Source organism: Schistocerca piceifrons, chromosome X (assembly GCF_021461385.2).
Source record: "Schistocerca piceifrons isolate TAMUIC-IGC-003096 chromosome X, iqSchPice1.1, whole genome shotgun sequence".
Taxonomy (NCBI): Eukaryota; Metazoa; Arthropoda; class Insecta; order Orthoptera; family Acrididae; genus Schistocerca; species Schistocerca piceifrons.
Window position 1 is genome coordinate 141,112,424 of NC_060149.1, and position 24,639 is coordinate 141,137,062.

The 24,639-nt window shown below is 41.1% G+C and overlaps 1 protein-coding gene across 1 annotated transcript in view; it reads right to left on the reverse strand.

Moving 5' to 3' along the window:
* LOC124721938 (filaggrin) overlaps positions 1-24,639 on the reverse strand; it is a 345,545-nt gene that overhangs the window by 112,062 nt on the left and 208,844 nt on the right. The window contains exons 6-7 of the mRNA XM_047247096.1: positions 23,260-23,514; positions 2,852-3,817 (exon numbers count right to left, since the gene is read on the reverse strand). Coding sequence (XP_047103052.1) covers positions 2,852-3,817; positions 23,260-23,514 — 1,221 coding nt within the window. The remainder of the gene's footprint in view (positions 1-2,851; positions 3,818-23,259; positions 23,515-24,639) is intronic.

The window sequence follows — 24,639 nt, forward strand, 5'->3', positions numbered from 1 at the left end:
GAAACTGTTAAAATATCACTGCAACAAAAATACATACAATAAATGTATTATAATTAATTCTCTCTTAATTATATCTTCAGCAGTTGCTGTATATTTTTATCTAACACAGTTACCCAAATATGTCACAATCCTCCACATTCATCTCTACCAAAGAAATGTTCTGGCAATTTAATTCTGTTCTGAAACACCAACATCAGCAAAACAGGTATCTGTCTATTCATATGACTCATAAATCATGCAAACCATTGATACATGTCACTACTAAGCTCTGATGTACACTACATGTTGCATACATCATTATAGAGGTATCTTACCTGCACTACCTCCAAATTTACACACTGCTTTCCATGCAATTACATATAAATTGCACAATAAAAAATAAAACTGGGCTAAACAAATCAATAATTCCACTGTCAAAATCAATTTCACAGTAAAAATTCCCATGCAAAATACGTAAGAACACCAACAACATTAAAAAGTTCACATTTCTACAAATTAAACAACATAACCCTTCTCTCCTAACTAAGGTTTTCCAAATGCTGCTTATGCTGCCTACATTTCTCTATTCAGTCCATTTCCTGCCTTGGAACAAAGCAACAACAAACTAAGGTTTATCTCATTTTATATTCTACATAGTTAGGGTCAGATCTTTTCCAAGAACATATCAACGGTCTCGGGTTTGCAACTGCAGGATGTGCTATCATCATGCTCCATCTCACTGTTTTTCTTATCCAGTTGTTACCAGTACAAATTGAATGTGACATTTCACTCATCAAGAGCATAAGATCAAATTGTTTTTGGACTTAATTCCAGACTTAGGCAGTCTAAATGGTCACAGCAGACCTCATCAGTCCAATCCCAGTTTAAAAGCCCATGTATATGAGTACAGGTGCTCTCATCTATACTTACTAAATAACGACAATTACCGACATTGACTCATTCTATTAATTTATAAACTTTGGATTAAAACTAGGAACTAAAAACTTCTGAAAATTATCCAGTTTTAAAATAATTTGTCCACAATGTACTGTTAACCAAGGACTGCAACAGATCACATAACACACATGTAATAACAGTTCTCTGCTCCAACCATTATTTATTTAAATCCACTACATGTTCAATGTTCTATAACCACCACCAACAGATAGATTTTGTTCTATGAACATCACAGATCATGTATGTGACATGTCAGTGACATCTTTTTGGCAGACAAAGGTAACAAGAATATTGTGTGCCATCTTATTTGACTAACACAATACATACAGTTGCTGTATGCTGCCATAATGCACCATGCGTGTTTCTCACTACGTACTAGAAACATAATTGTTCATACGACAAACACAATCTAGTAAACAGAATGAAATCCACCACATTATGATGGCATGACCACTGAACATATAGTGGGCTTAAAGAATGACTGAAAGGAAAAAAAAATCAATGTTATACATGTACTGTCTACTCTTTTGAAAACAAATTTGTTCACAAGAATAAAAATGGCTTTAAAATAGCTGGTTAGTCGCAAAATAACAATCACAGGATGTTTCTGGACAGCCACATCACTCAGCTGTTAGCAGCACACATTTAGGTGAAATCTCATTTTGCTGTGTGGAGTTGTAAAACTTATGTCGCTTTTGACGTTACTTGACAACTTTGTCAAAATTGTGTGTTCACTTTGGATCAGAGGGTCATATGAAGATGGGCAGAACCCAAAATGCATAATGAATAAAAAAAAGAAAAGGTCCAGAAACATCAAGAAACTATTATTTTGTGACCAACCAGCTATTTTAAAGCCATTTTTATTCTTGTGCTTACAATGGTCGCACAGGTCTACCATAACTTTCAGTCATGTCTATGATTCAAATCTGTTCATTACAACTGCTAACACTGATTAATTAATAAAAAATAAACATGTGATTTACATACATGCATACTGCATTCAGTTACTGGGCGAGAACTATGAACACAAGACACAACAAGACAAATAAGCACCTCTCACTCATCAACAGTTATAAATATAAATTCACTGCCAAGTTTCTGTCTGTGTGAGTGGTGGTGTAAGTATGGCTTTGTAGCCTTTCCATTCCCATCAGACAACTTTCCTCAGTGGCAAAGGTGATTGGTAAGCATGTTTTCTTATCTTTGTTACATCTGTACAGGTAGATGACAAAACAGTGTTTCAGGTATTAATATATAAGAGTCAACATTACCTTTTCCTCTGTCAGCACCTACTAAAAGTTATCAAAAAAGGCTCTCCAGACAAAGCAAGCTGAATTTAAATGTAGGAGTATTCCCAAACAAACGAAGGACTAACTGGATAAGCATAGGAAGTAACTGAACCATTTGCATAAATTTTAAGACGCTTTTTTTCTTTCTCCAGAAAATGTTGAATGGTTAAGGTATTTATGTATCTTTAAGTTTGCCTCTGTTTATACAATAATTTTTCTCAAGAACAAATTACTTTCTTAACAATTATAGAATTGTCTATGATTCCCTACATAGTCCTTTCCTACCAACATGATAATTACTGTAGGTCAGTTCATAACACTGCATTCTTAAAAAAAAACTCTCTCTCTCTCTCTCTCTCTCTCTCTCTCTCTCTCTCTCTCTCTCTCTCTCTCACACACACACACACACACACACACACACACACACACACACACACACTCACTCACTCTCTCTGTATGTGTGAAACCAAACCACAATACTGTTTATGATGAAGCTAATGCATTAACAGAAACTTATAGTGGATTTCAACACACATTCCTCAACTGAGTTAAACTTTCATTCTACTTATAACTAAGCATCTGCTTCTAACAGGTTTTCTAGAGAGAATAAAAGCACACTAACAGACCTTTGGTGTTCCACTTTCTCTCAGAGGTTGTGGTGATTGTGGTAATCCTTTCAGTTCAGGTCCAACAGATGAAATCATATCATCATATGGAATATTGTTTTTCGTGGTGTCCTCCTGGAGATTGCACCTCTGCCTGGGAATATCAACGGGCATGAATGTGTTCGAGTGACTCTTCTTGTTTCTAAGTGCAGATGGGCTACATGGAGATGTAGCTGGTGATGATGCAGAGGGACTGGAGGTTGGTTCTTCACTGCTAGAATTTTCATCATTACTTAAAGTCTTATTTGATGAAGCCACTGACTGAGCTGGTCGTTCTATACTCGCAAAATTATATTTGTGAGGTTGCTTCTTTTGTTGGTGCACCACCGGCTCACGATATCTCGACTCAGATTTAGTTTTTCTGTGCATTAGTGGTGTTGTAATGTTCAGAACATCATCTTTAGCTGTATCTAACAGTTCTTTAGACACTCTACTTCCAGAATGAACACCTAAAGAATTTGATCCATGTTTTGTGTAACACTGTGTTGGAGGAGTTACAAAATTAATGTAATCTGTTGTGCCAGTTCCAGATGTCTGCCGACTACTACCCCCACTGTGATACTTCCGCCGAGCCTGTGGTGTAGACTCCACAGAACGCATTCCTGAATTACCACTCCCTGTTCCCAGGAAATACTTTTCATGCATTGAATCATCCTCATCTTGGTGCTGATGATATTTTTCTCGGCGTTGCATAAAGCTATAGCTTCTTGCAAGAGGAGCTGGTAGTTGGCTTTGGTTTGAATGACGCAAATGGATATCATGGCCAAACTGGTAGCCACCAATAGCTTGGCTACTTTCTGCTACATCGAAACTCCTCTGTTTGGCAAGCAAGGATCCTTGATCCCTATGGTGACTTCCAGCCAAATGTACAGATAACAAACCATATTTGTCAAGACTACTTCGTTGCTGCTGCGTCAAGTGGGGGACCTAAAAAAAATGAAAAATAAAAATAAAATCATATACAACCCCCCTAACTGCATTTTCTTTTCTCTATGTACTCTCTCTCTCTCTCTCTCTCTCTCTCTCTCTCTCTCTCTCCCTCCCTCCCTCCCACTCACACACACACACACACACACACACACACACACACACACACACACACACACAAAGTATGACTTTTGCAATTCCAACTGCTCCAACATCATTAATCAGAAATTATGCTAATACCCTAAAAATGTAAATTACATGGTTCTGAACAAAATACTTATCTCAATACAACTGAAAACACAAGATCATTTAATAAAATGATTTCAAAAAATACACTCTTATACACCCTGTGACAATTAAGTATCTTTTTTGTTGTTTCAATTAAATAAAAGATTCAATTATATGTCTAAAACAGCTCCGGCAAAGTACATAAAACAGAAGACATCAAAATGTACAATTTCGAATGCTTCATAAAAATTTAGACGCACAGAACCAAAATTTCTTCTCCATGACAATAGTAAAAACAAATCTCACACTCATAAAATAACAAGTGTGACAACTTGATACTAGTGCCAAAATTAAGTTGAGACCTGTGTAGGCTATAGCAGGCAAATGACAGCTTCATTTTTATCATTGTTGCTATGAAAGAGGCCTCAGGAGCATGTTTACAGAAGAATATAAAACTAATGTGTTCCTGCTATAGTCTTGAGTATAGATCACCTATACATCATTATGTAACAGTCCAAGGAAGGAAGAAACACTAGGGTTTAACATCCCATCAACATCAAGGTCATTAGAGATGGAGCACAAGCTTGGATTGATTCAGAGATGGGGAGGAAGTTGGCTGTGCCCTTTCAAAGAAACCATCCCAGTATTTGCCTGGAGAGATATAGGGCAATCACAGAAAAACTTCATCAGGATGGTCGGATGTGGATTTGAACTGTCATCCTCCCAAATGCGAGTCCAGTGTGGTAACCACTGTGCCACCTCACTCGATGCGAGTATGCAGATATATTATAGAAAACAACAAGAACCAAAAATTCTTCCCAAAACTGAAAAAGTATGAATAAATGTTGCTTCAGTCTTTCTACACGGAGAAATTGGAGGAAAAACTGAAGAAGACAACTAATGAAACTTCCTGGCAGATTAAAACTGTGTGCTGGATCCAGACTCGAACTCGCGACCTTTGTCTTTTGTGGGCAAGTGCTCTACCATCTGAGCTACCCAAGCACAACTCACAACCCATCCTCACAGTTTTAATTCCGGCAGTATCTTGTCTCCTAACTTCACAGAAGCCCTTCTACAGACAGGAGACGATGTACTGGCAGAATTAAAACTGTGAGGATGGGTCGTGAATCGTGCTTGAGTAGCTCCGATGACAGAGCATTAGCCCACAAAAAACAAAGGTCCCGTGAAATCAGCAGCAATGGAAGCGAAACTCAAGAAGGAGGGAAACTAAAAACGGAAGGAAATCCTAGAAAACTACTATGGAAGGGGGTGTTGTATTCCCCAAGAAAGAGCTTCAAATGACCAATGTCATCTCGCTGACACTGATAAGCTCAAGGACACAATCGGTTGAGCGCATGTCATCTGCTAAAAGGGAAGATATATCCGGTGACCACTGTAAACGGGCACATAGCGGATTAAAATAGGGGCACTGAAGTAAAAGGTGTCTCACTGTCCACGGTTGAGAGCAATGAGGATCACCACTTAAAAGGTGTCGATGGGAAGAGGTTTTACATCCCATAATTTATTATTGGGAAGTGTAGACCAATGTGTGTGCCATAAAAGAGTAACACGACGACATAAAACGCTCTGTAGATCAGCAAATGGAACCATGCATCCAGCAGGTCAAGGAAGAGAAACAGCAGCCTTGGCCACTATATTGGCTGCCTCGTTTCCGTGGATACCCGGCGTGCCCTGGGATCCAGAGGAATGCCACAGAGACTCCCCCCCCCCCCCAAGTGGAGCAAGTGGAGACTGTCCTGAATCTGGTGGACCAGAGGGTGGATGGGATAAAGAGCTTGGAGGTTGAGAAGAGAGCTGAGCGAATCCGAACATATAATATACTGTAGCTGCTTATGGTGGCAGATGAATTGGACAGCCTGGAGAACAGCATAAAGCTCTGCGGTAAAAACCAAACACTTGTCGGGAAGCCAAAATCTATTAGGGGTGTCGCCAACAATATAGGCACTCCCAACACCAAATGTCGTCTTTGAGCTGTCAACGTAAATAAATGTGGCATCCTCCATTTGTGTGCATAGAGCAGCAAATGCCTGACGATAAACTATGGGGGAAGGGGGGGGGGGGGGTTGGGGTGGTACTATCCTTGGGAAGCCGACAAAGGGCACGGAGAAGGCAACCCCATTTGTCAAGAAAATTTTAGGAAAGTGGAAGGAAAGAGAACATAACAGTTGATGGATGCAGACTCCCTGTGGTAGTAGATATGAAGGGCGGCCTGCATACCCTAAATTCAAGGAGGTGTCGAAAAAAAGGGCATGGGTCGGATGGGCAGGCATGGAAGACAGGTGACTAGTGTAACAACTCAGTAGGACAGCTTTCTGATTGGACAGTGGAGGCACAGAAGTCTCAGTGTAAAGGTTCTCCACAGGGCTGGCATAAAAAACTCCAGATGCTAAACGCAATCCACAGTAGTGGACAGAGTCGAGACACCGAAGAATAGACGGCCATGCAGAGGAGTAAACTATGCTTCCATAGTCCAATTTTGAGTGCACTAAGGTGTGGTATAGGCGGAGGAGGACCACTCGGTCCACTCCCCAGGAGGTACCACTCAGGACACAGAGGGTGTTGAGGGATTGCATACAGCGAGCTGAAAGATATGAAACATGGGAAGACCAGCACAGTTTTCTGTCAAACGTAAGTCCCAATAATTTGGCGACGTTGGCAAACGGAAGGTCGACAGGGCCTAGGTGTAGGGAAGGCAGAGGAAACTCCATCAACACCAAAAATTTACACAGACAGTCTTACTGGAAGAAAGATGGAAGCTGCTTTCAATGCTGCACGAGTGAAGGTGATCGAGACATTCTTGAAGACATCGTTCAAGAAGGCTGGTCTGGTGAGAGCTGTAGTAGATTGTAAAATCGTTGACAAAGAGGGAGCCCGAGACATTGGGAACGAGACAATCCATAATTGGATTTATGGCGATGCCAAACACAACAACACTCAGCACGGAGCCCTGGGGCACCCAGTTTTCTTGGGAGAAAGTACGGGAGAGAGTGGTGTGCACCCGCTCCTTAAAGGTGCGCTCTGTCATAAATTCATGAATAAAAATGGGTAGCCGATCTCGAAAGCCCCAAGAGAACAGTGTACGGAGGATGCCTGTCCTCCAATAGGAGAGAGCAACAAGATGGTCAACTGCAAAACGATGCTTTCGGAAACCGCAATGGGCTGGTGTTAAAAGGTTTCTCGACTCCAGCCACCAGCCTAAATGGTAATTCACCATATGCTCCAAAACCTTACATACACTACTCATGAGACATATGGGGCAATAGCTAGAGGGGAGACGTTTGTCCTTTCCAGGTTTTGGAACAGGAATGACGATAGCTTCCTGCCATCTTCTGGGAAAGGTACTGTCAGTCCGAATTTGATTATAAAGGCGAAGGAGGTGACACAGACTATGGTATGAGAAATGCAGCAACATTTGGACGTGGACACCATCTTGTCCTGGGGCAGAAGGGAGAGAGGAAGAGAGTGCATGTTGGAGTTCCCACATAGAGAAAACAGTATTATAGCTTTCGCGATTTTGAGAGGAGAAAACAAGATGTCGCACTTCCGTTGCTCGTTTCTTCGGCAGAAAGGCCGGCGGGTAATTTGAAGAGCTCGAAATCTCAGCAATGAGTTAGAAATTGCGATTGGGTCCACTAAGGAATCATGTGTGACAGTGAGCCTAGAGATCGGGGAGAAACTAGACATGCTGGATAACCGTTGAATTCGACTCAACTACAGATGAGGAAGAGAAGGAATAAAAGGAGCTGGTAAAGAAGTCCCAGCTTGCCACCTTGCTATTGCAGATGATGTGACGGCACCGCGCACGTAATTGCTTATAGTGGATACAATTGGCCAATGTAGGATGGTGGCGGAAAACACAAAGAGCATGTCTCTTCTCGCGTAATGCGTCACAGCACATCTTGTTCCACCAAGGAACTGGAGGGCGCCAGGGCAAAGGGGAGGTATGAGGTATTGAACATTTCAAGGCTGTAAGAATAACTTCCGTGACATGAGTGACCTGATCGTTGATGCTAGGAAGGTGATGGTCACTGAATGTCGCTAGAGAGGAGAAAAGTGTCCAATCGGCTTGGGAAAACTTCCAGTGTCTTGAGCACATAGATGGCAGTTGTGGCTGTAATCAAAGGACACATGGAAAATGGTCACTCGAGTGTGTATCAGCAAGAGCAAACCATTCAAAGCACCGAGCTAGCTGAACAGTACCGACTGAAAGATCCAAATGAGAGAAGTTTGATGTGGAGACAGACAAAACTTTAGGTTCCCCAGTATTGAGGCAAACAAGATTCGCTTGGTGGAAGAGGTCAATCAATAGGGAGCCTCGCGGACGAAGATGCAGAGATCTCCAAAGCAGGTGGTGGGCATTGAAGTCCCCAAGCAGCAAATAGGGGGGCGGGAGCTGTCGAAGGAGATCGGCTGTTGCTATTGGTGTGGGCGATGGAATGTATATGGTACAAAGGGAGAAGGTGTATCCAGAAAGGAAAAGACATACAGCGACAGCTCGGAAGGAACTGTTTAAGGTGATTGGGTGATAATGGACAGTACCATGGAGAAGAATCATAAGTCCCTCGTGTACCGGTGCCATCAACAGAGGGGAGATCAAACCGAACCAATTAGAAATGAGAGAAGACAAAGTGATCATGGGGCTGTAGCTTTGTTACCTGAAGACAGAAGACAATGGTGGAGTAGGATCGTAAGAGGATCGACAATTCATCCCGGTTGGAGTGAATTCCGTGGATGTTCCAATGGATAATTGACATAGGACAGACGGTTGCTGTCAACTCAACAACTGCTGAGAGCTGGCAGCCAATGGTGTGGAACGAAATTCAGCCAAAAGCAGAAGATCCTGATCCATAGGTTGCTCAGGGGCAGCTCCTGCTACAGTGATTGGCTGGTTGATTGGCTGCCAGCAGTGCATCTTGGCAACACGGAAGACGGCTGAGAGCGGCTACCGCTGGATGGCACTGTAGATGAGTCATGCCGTGGTGGAGAAGGAGAGGAACCTTTTTTCTTTTGACCCTTCTTGGAAGCAGAACGGTGAGAGGAGGGAGGAATCAACGGTTGGGAGGTCAGGGTATGTAAAAAATATTCGCGAATGGGCTCTTTTTTGGAAGTCCAGGCGTCCGATTTTGGGACCTGTGATTTAGCAGGAGCCGATGAAGAGTGAGCCTGATAGTGAGCAGGTGATAGTGGGGAGGATGAATGGGCGATCTTTGGTAGGCCAATCTAACGACTGTAGAGCACTAAAGGTGAGATCGCAAGTCTGTGTGGCTACTTCCTTAGTAGGCCAAGGAGATCCAAGGACAATGTGTCGCCCATACAGTTGATGCAACAAGGGGATGGAGGTGGACAGTCACCCTCATGGGCATCCCAGCCACATGTAACACATTTGGCCGGATTGGAACACGACTGGCGGGTATGATTAAATCGCTGACACCAATAGCAACGTGTAGCGTTCGGGATGTAAGGGCGAATTGAAATTATCTCATATCCTGCTTTAATGTTCGATGGAAGTTGAACTCTGTGGAACGTCAAGAAAAGAGTACCAAGTCATGACTCGATGTACGGCCATTATGCCCTGGTCAGGCAGGTAGTGTTGAATGTCCTCATTGGATAATCCGTTGAGTGAGTGTGTATTAACCACCCTGCGGGATGAATTTAAAGTATGGTGCGCCTCCATCCGGACAGGAAAGGTGTTTAGCAGTGTAGTTTGCAGCAATTTTTGTGCCTGGAGGACACGGATTGTTTCTAACAAGAAGGTGCTATTTTGAAATTGGGAACAAGACTTTAAAGGACCTGCCACTGCGTCGACACCTTTCTGAATAATAAAAGGGTTGACTGTGAAGTCTTGACCTTCATCAGACCGAGAAACAACTAGGAACTTTGGCACTGATGGGAGAATTGTCTGTGGCTGAGACTCATCTAGCTTTCTCTTGTGGGCAGAAGTTGTAGAAGTAAAGGAAACCATTGCGAAAGTATTCCCCATGATTACCAGCATCTCTGATGGCGTGCTCCTTCCTCGTGGGGGCCCTCTCTGAGGGCACTCCTGCCTTAAGTGATTGTCCACACCTCAGGTCACACCTCCCGAGAAACAGACAGAGGGGCCAACTGGCATGCTCGGAAGGTACCGGCTCAGGTAATCACCCCTCCCTGGGCCTGGCCTTTACCAGGGGGTATATACATGTCCTACTTGTCTATCCGGGATGGAAAATTACGCATTACCTTGTCACCAGCTATGCGTGGGAATGCGTGGGTCAGCCTTCAGACATGCACAGGGAGGAAGGAAAGAGAAAGGGAGGAACAAAGAAAAGAAAAGGAGAAAGGTCTCAAATGCTGCAGCAGAGAAGAGGGTAAAAAGAAGAAGCAAGGAAAAGAGAAGGACAGAGAGAGGACAGAGACTTTCCAGCAAAGAGAGCAAAGAAAAGAAACTATGTCTTACAGTTAAAAGCGTCCGTCTCTGGACGTAGGCAAGAAACATACTCCCAAAAAGAGAGAGAAGGGGAAGGGAAGAGGCAGGGGGGGGAGGTGCGGGGCAGGATTGGGGGGGGGGATGTGGAAAAGGAAGCTATGCAGTCAGGAAAGGAGAGCCGCACATATCCACAAAAGAGTTGTGGACACCTCGGGGAGAAGTTTCATATCAGTGCACACTATGCTGCAGATTGAAAATTTCATACTGAAGACAACTGGATGAAGTACTGTAACTGACAAACAATAAATGAGAGATAAGACACAGAACCAATCTCCTGCTCACACAAACCAATACTTGGTGTGTCATCAGTAGTTTCAAGCATATAAAAACTAAATGTAGCATTGTTGTGAAACTGTTCCCCGACAGTACAGAGTGAGAGCAAGCGAGAGAGAGAGAGAGAGAGAGAGAGAGAGAGAGAGAGAGAGATAGATATGGAGAAGGGTACAGTGAAGAATGGTTTAGTTATAGCTTCATTGTAGGAAAGGCAAATGTCAGATTGAGATAAACTGGAATAATCCTAAGGAAATGTAATTTACACATGAAAGAGGTAGATTTCACTTGTTTAACTGGTTTGCTAGTACTGATCCTCATTCTGGTACCCTTACCAGGTAGGATTAACTGACAAAATAGTGAGAAGATACAAAGAAGAGCAGCACTGGTCAGTGCGGGTTCTGTTAGGAAACATGAGTGTGTCATGGAGTGTGGATTCAGTCAGGAAGTACGAGTGTGTCATGGAGGTGTTATTCCAACACTACTGGAATCACTACAAGAATTGCATTGTCCTCACAAAGAGATGTACTGTTACACTGCCAAGCAAGCATGTGTGTTCAGAAGAATCAAGTGATATATTACTTACTGCCACACGTATCTGATAAAATTACCATAACAGGGTGTATAAGTGAAAAAGGAAATAAAGTTCCTGGATTTCTCGGTAAAAAATAAACTTTCTCCGGGGTGAAAATACACTTTTTCCATGTTAAGTGACAGTATACTATTCTGCGAAACCGTAAAATTTATCAATCCTTTGAATGGTTATGGTTTTATACATCAGCATAGAATTTCCTGGCGCTTTAGGAAACGAAATTCAGGGGAAAAAAAACACGTTTTGGATAGATGTTTAATTTGCAGCAACATGTACACTGTATATTTTCGTGTTATGAAAGTATAAATTCAAATTCCACCAAACACCGCATGTTACTTTCTGAAGCATTGAAATTTTGATTGTGATGCGCTTTTGTAAGCCAGTCATAGCTCATGTCACGTGATCTCGCCAGCCGATGACAGCGGATGTTCGGATGTTCAGGGCACAGGACACGTGATGTAGTCAGCCAATAGTAACATCACTGCTCCATAGTGCAAACACAGAAATAGGAAACATGAATGGTTTAAATTAATATACATAATGTTGCTATAAGAAAAGAAAAGCTTTCACATATTAGTCTCAAAGATTAATAAGCTGCAAGAGATGCTAAGCTTTCACATATAATGTTGATCTTTTTTGCGCATGTTACACTTTAAGATACATTACACAAATGTGCCAGTAAAATTTTTAACAATGACGTAAATGTTTGATCTTCTGGGCTCGAAATTATTCTAAATGGTCATCCTCAAAGAGTTGATTTTTAAATGAAAGTCAAATGCTCTGTGATTTAAGAAATCCATCGTACATTCTCGCACACAGATCATTTTGCATAAAAGGATATTTACTTTGAAAGTAACGCCTTTCAAACAATTGTTCGCAATATTTTCCCACGACCTGTTAGAAACAGGTTCATTTTAGCAGTTGCCAGAGAGTGACAGATAACAGGCATCACCGCACTTGTACCGCTATGATGACGCAGGAAGCCCAAATGTTCGTATATGTAAAACATTAAAAGATCTTACCATTACGACATAAAAAAAACAAGACATCATAGGATACTCCAAGAGCATCGGAATTTCGTGAACCATACTAAAATGTATAATTTGGCTTAAAGTGCACATTTGCATGTTCAGATTTGGATGTAAATTTTCTTGGTGTACCAGTATTGTATTATCTCATGTTTGGTTCTTTATTATGGCATAATGCCAAACGTGCTAGAAGGTGAAAACGTGCACTTGAAATTCAGTGAACAGTTAAAACTAGCGAATAAGGTGGAATTAAACACTTTGTTTCAAATAAATTGACTGCCTCAGTGGAAAAGATTAATAAAAGCCAAATTTCTTTAGCAAACCAACAAAAATAACTTCATTGTTCTGCAAGGTGATTACTGCTCGACTGTCAGAAAGCTGGAAATAAAATAGTCTGAAACTAATGACAAATTTTAGCCTTCTGTAATTATGCGAATGTATTTTAATTCACTTGACAGCTCCCAGTCACAGAAATCCGTTTTGTTTTCATTTGACATGAGAGCAATAGATGAAGAGGAAACAGCAAAATCACTAAACGTAAACATGGATCACGTGGAGACTACCCACCTCCCCACTACAACTCCGACTGCTCTGTGCATCAGACCCAGATATGTGAACCGGGGAAATACAAGATAGGGACGCCCCACCCTTGAGCGTTTGAGGTAGGACGCCAAAAATTTAAAAAGGCAACTTTTCAAAAAATATGTTCATTTTGTAGCACACATCTTTCTGAAGAGTCTGAGACATAAAGCATGTGTGTTCGAGGAAATGTGAGACTTTTATTTAATCATAAGTGTGCCAAAGTGCACGCCTCTTCACACAGCATTTTTCTATTGCACGTCACTGTACTTCACTCTGGAGAATTCAAACGTATAATATTTTGTACTGGATGCCATCAAACTAAATTCAAGGCAGTGGAAATTGAAATGTTCTGTGGTGCCTCTCCTGGTCCCAGTCGGCCAGGTTAACATCCTGCCCCTCTTTCCTTAAAAATAAATAAATAAGTAAATAAAAAACTTGCAATTAATATTGGATGGGATTATTTGTAACCAGAAGAACAAGAACTGGTCAGAAAATTTGCACTCTTTATTGCTGTTTTGAGACACAAAATTAAATACAGGATACATAAAACCAGTAAAGACAAGAGACAAGCAAGACAGTACACATTTCTTCAATCCTTAAGTCCTAGCATTTTTTTTCCTCCCTACTCTTGCTACAGCTTTACATGGAGTGCTTCCCATTCTGGGAAAAAATCTATTATCTCATCAAAGATTGTCAAACATTTTACTACATGAAAAAAATGAAATGTTGCTGTCTAATAAGGAATACAAATAGTAACCAAGACTGGAACACCACAGAATATAATTCACGAAGAACCAATATCAAATGACTATTAGGCCAACCTACAAGCAAAAAGTTTTATGTTAGGAAATAGTTTCACATTTCATTCATACACTCCAGCTTCTCAAGTATGAGATCGAAAAGTAGTAGTACAAAATTTTTAAATAAACTTGGAATCATCATATTTTTCCCAAATGTGTGTGATGTTCCCATTTCTTCTCCTTCCTCATCCTAACAAACAACCTCGTCATCACTAATTCTGTAACTATTCCTGCCAGTGTCAAAACTTATTCTCCGGTTAACTTCACTAACCCCGCCACAATCACCGATTTAGTTATTCCACATATATTCTCCGGTTAGGCGTTATTAAGTGTTCGTACAACACGATTTCCGCGCTACTCCCAGAACAGAACTTTAGCGGTTGCTATCTGCGGACTGTACAACTGGCCTTTACTAGTGTAACAGTCTGGCCAAAACTTTTCTGTCAAAATTTCATTTTCTTGGATACACTGAGAAGATAATACATAATCTTTCTTACCTCTTATCCCTGTTACTCATTTATTTCCACTCTGGTAGTCTCAACCTATGGATTTTGCTAGTAATTATAACAATGCTGATCATTCGCAAACCCAGTCAACGATATAAACAGCAACTGGCATTCGCCCATTCTGCTTTATCCTGTTCAGCTCATGTAGTCCCGCCCCATTTTGTCTGCAGGAAAGTTTATTTCTAGATGCGATGGGGATTCCCCTGGCAGAGACATCACGTACAATATGCCCACATTCCAAAATCAACTTATGATTCATTCAGAAATCAACTCAGAATTTGTTCAAAAATGTTCAAAATCCTACAGGGATGCGTTTCAAAATGAAATGAACAGTCAACAGACCAATGTGCGCTGGGAAGTACTACTCGTATGCGACTCAACTGCGCATGCGCATGAACTCGCTCGCAACTGCTCAAACGAATCTAATGTAAGAAGTTGTGACGTCATGCTCATTGGAGGCAATTTGTTGTCATGAGGCACTGCACAGTCTTCCTAAAGCCTTGGACACAATTTGCTGTTGGCAGATGCTTGTATGAGCACTGTGTTCTGATGTATGAATGCATGGTTTTGTGGCGATATGAATTAATAAAATTTTCTCAGACTTCCAACCGCGTCAGGTGGTTAAAATCCCACGAGCTTTCAACCGAGCTGTCCTCAGTCATTGTCAAGTGGTAAGAATGACTGCTGTGTTGCCGTGGCTGCATCGTTATATAGCCACACAGCTGGCTGTGATGTCACAAGTGCTCTCTTCCTTGCCATATATGGTAATGTTTTCATCCCGTGTCCATCGCGCCCGTTTTAACCTCGTGATGGTCGGGTCCCAAGCTGTGCTGAGCTGCAAACCGCCGTCCTTGTTGATGGTGTTTTCAGAGGTTTCTATTTCAATAACTTCTTTTATGAAGCTATCCCAAAATCCCTTCATCCTCATAACAACAGATGTGTCATTGAATAGAATTCGGTGTCTATTTTCTAAGGCATGTTTTGCCACAGCTGATTTTTCTGGATAGCATAGGTGTAAGGACCTATGCTATATAATGACGCGGCCACAGCAACACAGCAGTCATTCTTACCACTTGACAATGACTGAGGAGAGCTCGGTTGAAAGCTTGTGGGATTTTAACCACCTGACACAGCTGGAAGCCTGAGAAAATTTTATTAACTGTGTTTTGATGTTGTACATGGCGCATTTCCTGTGCAACTTAAGTCTTATTTTCGGCCCCCCCCCCCCCCCCCTCATTCATGTTTTATTGCTGCAGTACTATTCCGCAGTAGTGAGATACAGTAATATCCTATATCCTTTGTTAGAGTATTGGTTCTTACCAGTCAAAGTTACAAAAATTTTGCTGAAAACTAAAACAATGAAAAATTCCCAGAATCCTAAAATATTCCTGGGTTTTTCCCAGTTTTCTCCCGGATGAAAAAATTCCCAGGTTTTTCCCAGATCTCCCGGTTGTCCCGAGTCGTATGCACCCTGCATAATGATACAATCTAAGATTCGAGCTCATCTTACGGCTTATTGATAGCCTTTTTCCACATACTATACACAAACGTAACGTGAACAGAGGATAATGATGTATGGTAAACAAAGTACTTTCTGAAACTTCCTGGCAGATTAAAACTGTATCCTTGACCAAGACTCGAACTCGGGACCTTTACCTTTCGCAGGCAAGTGCTCTACCATCTTAGCTACCCAAGTGCGACCCACGACCCATCCTCACAGCTTCAATTCTGCCTGTACCTCATTTCCTACCGTCCAAACTTCACAGAAGCTCTTCTGCGAACCTTGCAGAACTAGCACTCCTGGAAGAAAGGATACTGCGGAGACATGGCTTAGCCACAACCTGTGGGATGTTTTCAGAATGAGATTTTCACTCTGCAGCAGAGTGTGGGCTGATATGAAACTTCCTGGCAGATTAAAACTGTGTGCCGAACTGAGACTTGAACTCAGGATCTTTGCCTTTCGCGGGCGGCTGGGGGAGATGAGGTACTGGCAGAATTGAAGGTGTCAGGACAGGTCATGAGTCGCACTTGGGTAGCTTAGATGGTAGAGCACTTGCCCACATAAGGCAAAGATTTTGAGTTAGAGTCTCAGTCTGACACACAGTTTTAATCTGCTAGGAAGTTTCGTATCAGCGCACACTCTGCTGCAGAGTGAGAATCTCATTCTGGAAACATTCCCCACACTGTGGCTAATCTATGTCTCCGCAATATCCTTTCTTCCAGGAGTGCTAGTTATGCACGATTCGCAGAAGAGCTTCTGTGAAGTTTGGAAAGTAGGAGATGAGGCACTGGCAGAAATGAAGCTGTGAGGACAGGTCTTGAGTCATACTTTGGTACCTCAGATGATAGAGCACTTGTCCACGAAAGGCAAAGTTCCCGAGTTCGAGTCTCAGTCCGGCACACAGTTTTAATTTGCCAATAAGTTTCATAACAGCGCATACTCCACTGCAGTGTGAAAATTTCATTCTGGAAAGTACTTTCTGTCCCACATTGTAATGTGGCTTCCAGGCTCATATATATGGAGAAACCAACTTACCAGGTTACTCTCAGAAGCTACAGAACACCCAACTCAATTTGGTATCCACTAATAATTCAGGTGGAAAACACTAGTGCAAAAGTCTAAAGATATAACATGCAAAACTGTTTTATATGATTAAAAAATTCCTTTGAGTGCACTAATGCAGAGTGGTTTCATACTGGAGGAGATGTCAGGCAGTAACGTACTTTTGGTATGCTTTTGATACAGATCTACACTATCAGTGAATCAGTAAGACACACACTTACAAAATATCCTATTGGAGATTTGCCTTAACCCAAAAACTTCAATATTATACCAATAATGTATTAGAATCACAAGACGTTAAACACAGCAAAATAACTGTTCCAAATTGAAAAACTGCAAGCAGACTTGCACACCACGTATGTCTCCATCCGTATAGTTCATAAATAACACATACTAAAATATAGATCACATATCTTACAGCACATTAAGAGTTAGTATCACAATCTGTAGAACATGTATTTGAAGAAGATTCTGAAAACATTACTCCCAGTTATGCTTGTATTACAGAGGAACCATAAAAATTAAATTAGATAAAAGAATGACGAAAGAAGTCTTAGGCTGCCATGACTTGTGAATAATGATCTTACAAGAGGAAGAAATCAGAGTATGTAAATATGTTTATGTGCCTATATCTACAATGGAGTAGGGGTACAGGTATGGGTAGGGGGGGGGGGGGGGAAGGGGAAAGAAAGAGAGAGAGAGAGAGAGAGAGAGAGAGAGAGAGAGAGAGAGAGAGAGAGGTGGGGGGGGGGGGGGGGGGGTGAGGGTTTACAGAAAGATCAATAACTGGACATGAAACCATTCGTTAAGCTACTGAGAACATGTTTGGTGGCTGTATCATACAAAATTTCCTTCAAGGTCTCATAGTGGGAGAGACATTGGTATGGAGAAGCTTTATATATTTACTGTGTTACAGATGTTAATCAAAATCAGAAAGAAGCCATCCATAAAATCATACAGGGTGTCTCACAAAGAATAACCTGATTTCAAAGCTCCATATTTATTGATAAAAACATACTATAAACATGGGATTGCTTGCAAAATACTCCCAAAATCTTAAACGTTTTAGCTAAGCTGTTACAAAGGCTCTGATTGTCCACCAGCTGCAGCACAAAGAACATCTAGATGATACCTAAATTTGTCATAAACTTTACACAATGTATCTGCTTTTACAGAAGTTGTGGCAACTCTTTATTTTGTTCTTCACTTCTTTTATGTCATGATGTAAAGGGGAGATGAACACACTTTCCTTCACACATCCCAAAAAAAATTGTATGGGGTCATGTCTGGTGATCTTGGAGGCCAGGAATACAGTGCAGTGTCTTGGGATCCTACGCACCCTATCCAGCATTGAGGCAGAGTGTCATTGAGAAACTGGCATATGTTGTTTGCCAGTGTGACGGACCCCATCCTGTTGAAGAGGAAGAGGAAGTCCTCAGAGTCCTCCTGATGTTGTGGAAAAAGCCACTTTGGCAGCATCTGAAGATAGCTCATTCGAGTTGCTGTGTTTTGCTCAAAGAAGAAGGGACTGTTTGCTTTTTCATGAGAAATGGCACAAGAAACATTCAATTTAGGTGAGTCTCTTTCGTGCTCAATAATGTCATGAGAGTTCTGGAATCCCTATATGTGCCTGTTATGTCAGTTTACTTTAATGCTCATGAAATGTTGTTTCTGGCCTGAAAATAAACCGTGGCAAAAATTTATCGTCTTCCATGTCCTCCAGCAGAGCACTGCTGAAGTCCACCCGTTTACTAGTTACCACCAACCCAAAGAGCTTGCACTAATTGTAGACAGTATGGTTTATCGACTAAACAATGCCTTAACACTCGCCAGATAGTGTATGAGGCATTGCATGTTCTCTGCTCGTGCGGTTAGTAGACTTTTGTGGACTTCTCTCAACTGTTTGGCAAACTCTTTCTACACAATGTAATCAGAAGTGCAAGGTTGATTTGGATTCTTACCTTTGCACAAGCATCCCGTTTCTTCAAATTGGCAATGGCAACGACGAAGGTTTTTGGGTGCATGCAGATCAATGCCAAAATGTCTACGAAAAGCATGCTGGACCAAAATCACTGATTCACTCTTTGCAAACTGTAGCACACAAAATGCCTTCTGTTGAGTGGCACCACTTCAGACTGACTGCAAACTGAGAAGACACACTGACATCTAACTGTGATTTTCAAAAACTCTAGGCCACACCCATTCAAACAACACACTTATTCTTGCTGGCACTTCCCATGTTTCATACTTATTATCATACAAACTCAGGTCATTCTCTTTTAAAAACCCTATATTTCAATAACATCTACTACTAAATGCAACATGTTTTTTTTTGTTTTTGTTTTTTCCAGAAGACGGATGAATATTCAAGTCATATGTTTACTGTTAAATAGGTGAAAAGACAAAGGTAGATAATAAGAAATGCATTTAAATTCTGAGTTGTTTGAAATCAGTGTGGGTGGCCTTCGAAAACAAGAATACCTGATTGATTCACAGAAAGAAAATTCATGAAGAAGATTCCACTTACGTCAAAGAAGAATAAACACATACAGAGATGCGTATTATTTTGCGAGGAAAAAAGTGCAACAACTTGTGTAGAACTGTACACTAAAGATTTTATCAATATATACACCACTGAAGGTTCATTTTGAATTATCATGTGCACACATATTAAATAATGTCTTATAATTACATAAAAAAGGTAACTGCAGACTATCTGGTTAGTTTAGAAGCAAGGTTTCCCCATGTGTGTGTATGAACCGAATTACAAGCAGCAGGATAGAGACAGACACACAAATATAGGATGTCCCTCATTTCTGGGCACAATGGAGGTTTCATCAGGGCCTTCACAGACAGGCACCATCCCCCAACCTGCAAACAGATTTCCCAGGCCATATCCTCCCAGACCCCTAATCCCCCATCAACCACAAGAACCAGTTACAAAGAGTGTAGCCCTCAGCACCAATATCACCCTAGACTGGAACAGCTGAACCACATCCTTCACCTTCAGTGATCAAATTAATGTGGAAGACCCAAGTGCAAGACCTGTCTAATTCACCCTCGCAGTATTTCGTACTCCAATCCTGTCAGAGACTTATCCTACCCCATAAGAGGCAGGGCCAACTGTGAAATCAGCAATCCTGCAATCACTGCACAGCTTTTAATGTCAATACAACAACCAAACACTTGTCCACAATAATGATGCCCACTGTCAAACTGTGGCACAACATGCAGTTGATCACAACATTCTCCATTTCCATGGTTATTCACAACCATGGGCATCTGGACTCTTCCCTTCACTACCAGCTTTTCTGAACTATGCAGATGGAAGTTATGCTTGCAACACACCCTTCGCTCCCATAACCCTCCTGGCCTCAATCTCTGTTAACACACTGTCCCAACACCCTCCACCCAAGTTTCCCCTTGCTCTGGCCTGTCACTCCTTCCAACCCATGTCTCCACATCACCTTCATCATGCACTGGACCCTGCTGGCTCTTGTACCTGTGCATCACTTGTCTAGCCAATGCACCTGCCACCTTTCACTTTTACACTGCTAGCCAGCCAACCTGCTATCTCCCTCTGAATCACTAGCTACCCATGCCCAACTTCTCTTCCAGCCTCCTGCCTCTTTGTCCCTCCTCCTATTCATCATACCCGACACAACCCTCATCTGTCGAAACATAATTCCAGCATTGTGAATCCAGCTGGCACAACATAGGTGTGTGAGTGTGTGTGTGTTCATGTCACCTCAGCATTTATCAAAAGTGAATTATTGAATTTTTAGAAATATATTTTGTATCTGACTCTCCCTGAAATAAGAGACATCATATGTCTTTAAATAAGTTGGCAATCCGAGTCGCAGCTCATGTATGACTGGAAAGGCTGAACAAGTATGTCAGTGAAAACACTCCTACCTGGAGACTGAATGAAAACGTTGATGTAACTGACGTAACATCAGAGACTTTGTCAGTTGGTTGCCTCACATTAAATGAAACAACTCAAACTCTTAGAGTGAGTGCAAAATATTCTTATAACTGACATGGCAGTAGAGACGATTTCAATCAGTTGTTAGATTCCACTGAAAAAACCTACCGAATGAAAAAACAATAACTGGCCAGTATGTTGTTCAAACTACTCAGTTGTACCAACACTACACTGTACGCCCTGTCTAGTCATTAAATGTAAGTAGCATTCCTTATACAGCCACCTGCTAACTTTAAAATTCAGCAATAATGTTAATAGTGCTAGAAGGTTTTGCAATACATCCTGAATATTGTCCACACAAGGAAATATTTATTACAAATGTCTCCCTTTGATCACTGCGCAATTCACTATGGGAAGCTATCAGTAAGGGCCACACCTGCATCTTCCTGTGAGAGAAGTATATGAACAAAGCAGATTAGGAAGAGGTGTTGGTAACTGAAGACAGCCCTTTCTATGCTAAAATGTGTCATATCCCCTGAATTCACAATTGAGCCCAAGACAAGTGAACCTATTCCTGCAAAATAGAATAAGCAAATAATTCTACAAAGAGAAATGGTTAGGTGGAGACATGTGATAAGTTCCATGTGTGTGGCACTATCAGTACTATCATCTAAGGCATTTCTTGAACCAAGCTGGGCAGTGTAAAAAAAAGATGTGTTTCATTCAAGGGTCCCTACTGCAAACTTCCAAAGGTTTGTTTAATCTCATTCACCCTTTTTATCAAGCAAATCAGTTGTCTGAATACTCTTATTTCATGATCCACCAATGTCACTTCTGAAAATGTAAACTGGTGATGAAACATACTTATTTCAATTAAAAAATAAATTTAAAAAACTGAATAAATGGTATTTTAAAGCTATTTAAATCATATTAACTGCACAAGGAGAGAACTTGCAGCCCAGTAAAATTTTACAGTTCTGAAGATATTCTAACACAAATGTGCCCTTTCTTACAACTGATCTTTGTTATTACAGCCTGATATGAAATTCCGTATCACACTCTTAAAAATTTATATTTGATGTTAGCACCATCAGCATGTCGAAGCTAATGGAATTTCTATCCTGAGGGGCTATAAGGTTCATTTTTGTCTCACAAGAGGTAATGTACTAGTCTGCTGAGCCACAGTCCTGCTTCCCTGAGCGAACTTAATTAATCTATGATATGACACAGAACACGGAAGACTACATTCCTACATTCAGGATACATACATATCCTGACGTGTTTCACTCACTCTCACTCTCTCACTCTCTCTCTCTCTCTCTCTCTCTCTCTCTCTCTCTCTCTCTCTCTCTCTCACTCACACACACACACACACACACACACACACACACACACACACACATACATATATATATATATATATATATATATATAAATATAATGGAAGGAAACATTCCACGTGGGAAAAATTATATATATATACACACACAAATAGTACTGATGCTAGAAGGCAAAAAAAGTCAATTTTACTCTTCCTCTCATGCCAGTTGAGTCAGCTCAAATTCAACAGGTCAAAGGTCATTGACATTGTTAAATCATACAAAGTACACAAGTCAATCCACGACTGATACAATACTTGCAAGTCTCCAATGACCCTTTTCCAAAGAAAAGTTTGCATTTCTCATCATTTCACTATTAAATCTTGCATTTATTTCTCACTTCCTCTTTTCCCCGTAACATAATCTTTACGCCCTGCCTCAAACAAAGAATGTCTGCTGGTCCTCAGAAACTAGGAAATGCTTCAACTCCATATGTTTCACAAGGGTTACTGGCTTGCAAACGAGATCAGTAGGTGCCCATTTGTCAATCTAAGACCATACTGTAAGTCAACTATCATTTCATGTGAAATATTTTCTCTACTCAGTAGCTTTAATGAGCAGAATCAGATTTTGAAAGCCTTTAATTTAAATCTGCAAAAAATCAACACATGTTGTAGAAATGACTTACTTTAAGGCAGCTATGAGTGCAATTGCTTGTAATGTTTCGGTCATTCTTCAGATGGATTAATATATTTGCACTATTTCTGTTCCTTCCTCTACCTCTTGTGTTCTATGGCTGAACACCACCTTTCAACACTGAAATATGTTATAACAGACCAATGTCTTTTAAGAGAAAGTACCTTTGTATAAACTTATATCTGCAGTCAGTTGTCTGACACAAAGATTATCTTGAACAAATGAACTTTATTCTAATCATGCAAGATTTACCTTCTCCTCGTCCCATTTAATTTGCTATATATAGTTGGCTGGAGACCATTCAAGATGGTAACATGCTTCAAAAAAGAGTCAAAATAGGTATTAAACCATAAAAACAAACAGACAAAGCAAGAAACTCAAAACATTCAAGTCATACTCATTCCTTTTGCCAGCTTCTACTTCAAATTTGCAGCTTCGAGGACCATTACCTGTGAATTTGCTTCTCCTAACGGTTTCTTCTTGAAAAGAGGAGTGCTTGTAGACAGAGTAAGGCCCATGCCAGCTTCTCTATGTCTGTGATCTGCAGCAGGTTGCGGAGGTGGTGGGGAAAGGCCAGCTGGGTTTGTGTATCGGTGGCTGTGGTGATTGTGATGATGGTGTGGAGATTCTAAAAGACGATACCCTGATTCCAGTGATGTGCGGCTGTGCGATACTGAACTCGAGTCACTTGATCGCCCAGAATCCTGCAGTAATTTCAGATAAAACTTCTGATAATGTTAAAAGAACTATAATCATGTATACAGAGCACTCTGAAATGGATTAAATTGAGAAGGAATATTTTTGCAATAAATAAGAGAAAATAACTCATCACTGTTAGAACTAGAATCATTCCCAGCATTGAGGGACACACACACACACACACACACACACACACACACACACACACAGAGAGAGAGAGAGAGAGAGAGAGAGAGAGAGAGAGAGAGAGAGAGAAAATGGGGAGGGGGGGGGGAGGGGAGGAGTGGGAGGGAGAGGGTGGTGGTGAAGGAAAGACACACATGTGAACAGCGTTCAAAATTTATGATTTCAAGCAATAGGCTGGTTACAAAACAGTCCGATACAGCTATACTCTGTAAATACAAAACTTATGAAAAATTAAAAGACAAGGATGGGGTTTAAGTTGTACTAGAAACAGTATATCTAGAATGATTTTGCACTCGAAAGCAGAGGGTACAGTGAACAGAAACTTCCTGGCTCACTAAAACTGTGTGTCAGACCAGGACTCAAACCTGGCTTTTGTGGGCAAATGTCCCACTGGATAGCTAATCCAGGCATGACTCACAACTCATTCTCAGAGCTTTACTTCTGCCAGTACCTCTCCCCTACTTTTCAGACTTTACAGGGCATTTTGGGAAAGTAGGAGAGGTACTGGCAGATATAAACCTGAGGAGGCAGGCTGTGAGTTATGCCTAGAAAGCTTGGTTGGGAGAGCATTAGGCTGTCAAAGACGAAGGTTCCAGGTTGAAGTCCCCATCTGGCACAGACTTTTAATCTGCTACAAATGGATTGGACATGTGAGTGAAACTCTGAAACAGCTAAATAGATTAGTTTTAAAACATCCCATTAGTGGTCACTACTAAAACAAGGCAGGCATACTGCTAAAACACTATCACTAAGAATATATATTTATATACAAAAAAGTGATAATACTGAAGTAAGATGGAAGAACACAGAAACATAAATACCACGAATTATGATTCAACTTCTACTTGCCAGATGACAACAAGCATTCACGTGAACAAAAGGTGAAAAGAACATTACTTTTTAAAGCCAGAAAGTGAGAGGAAGGGGTAGGGAAATGTAAATAA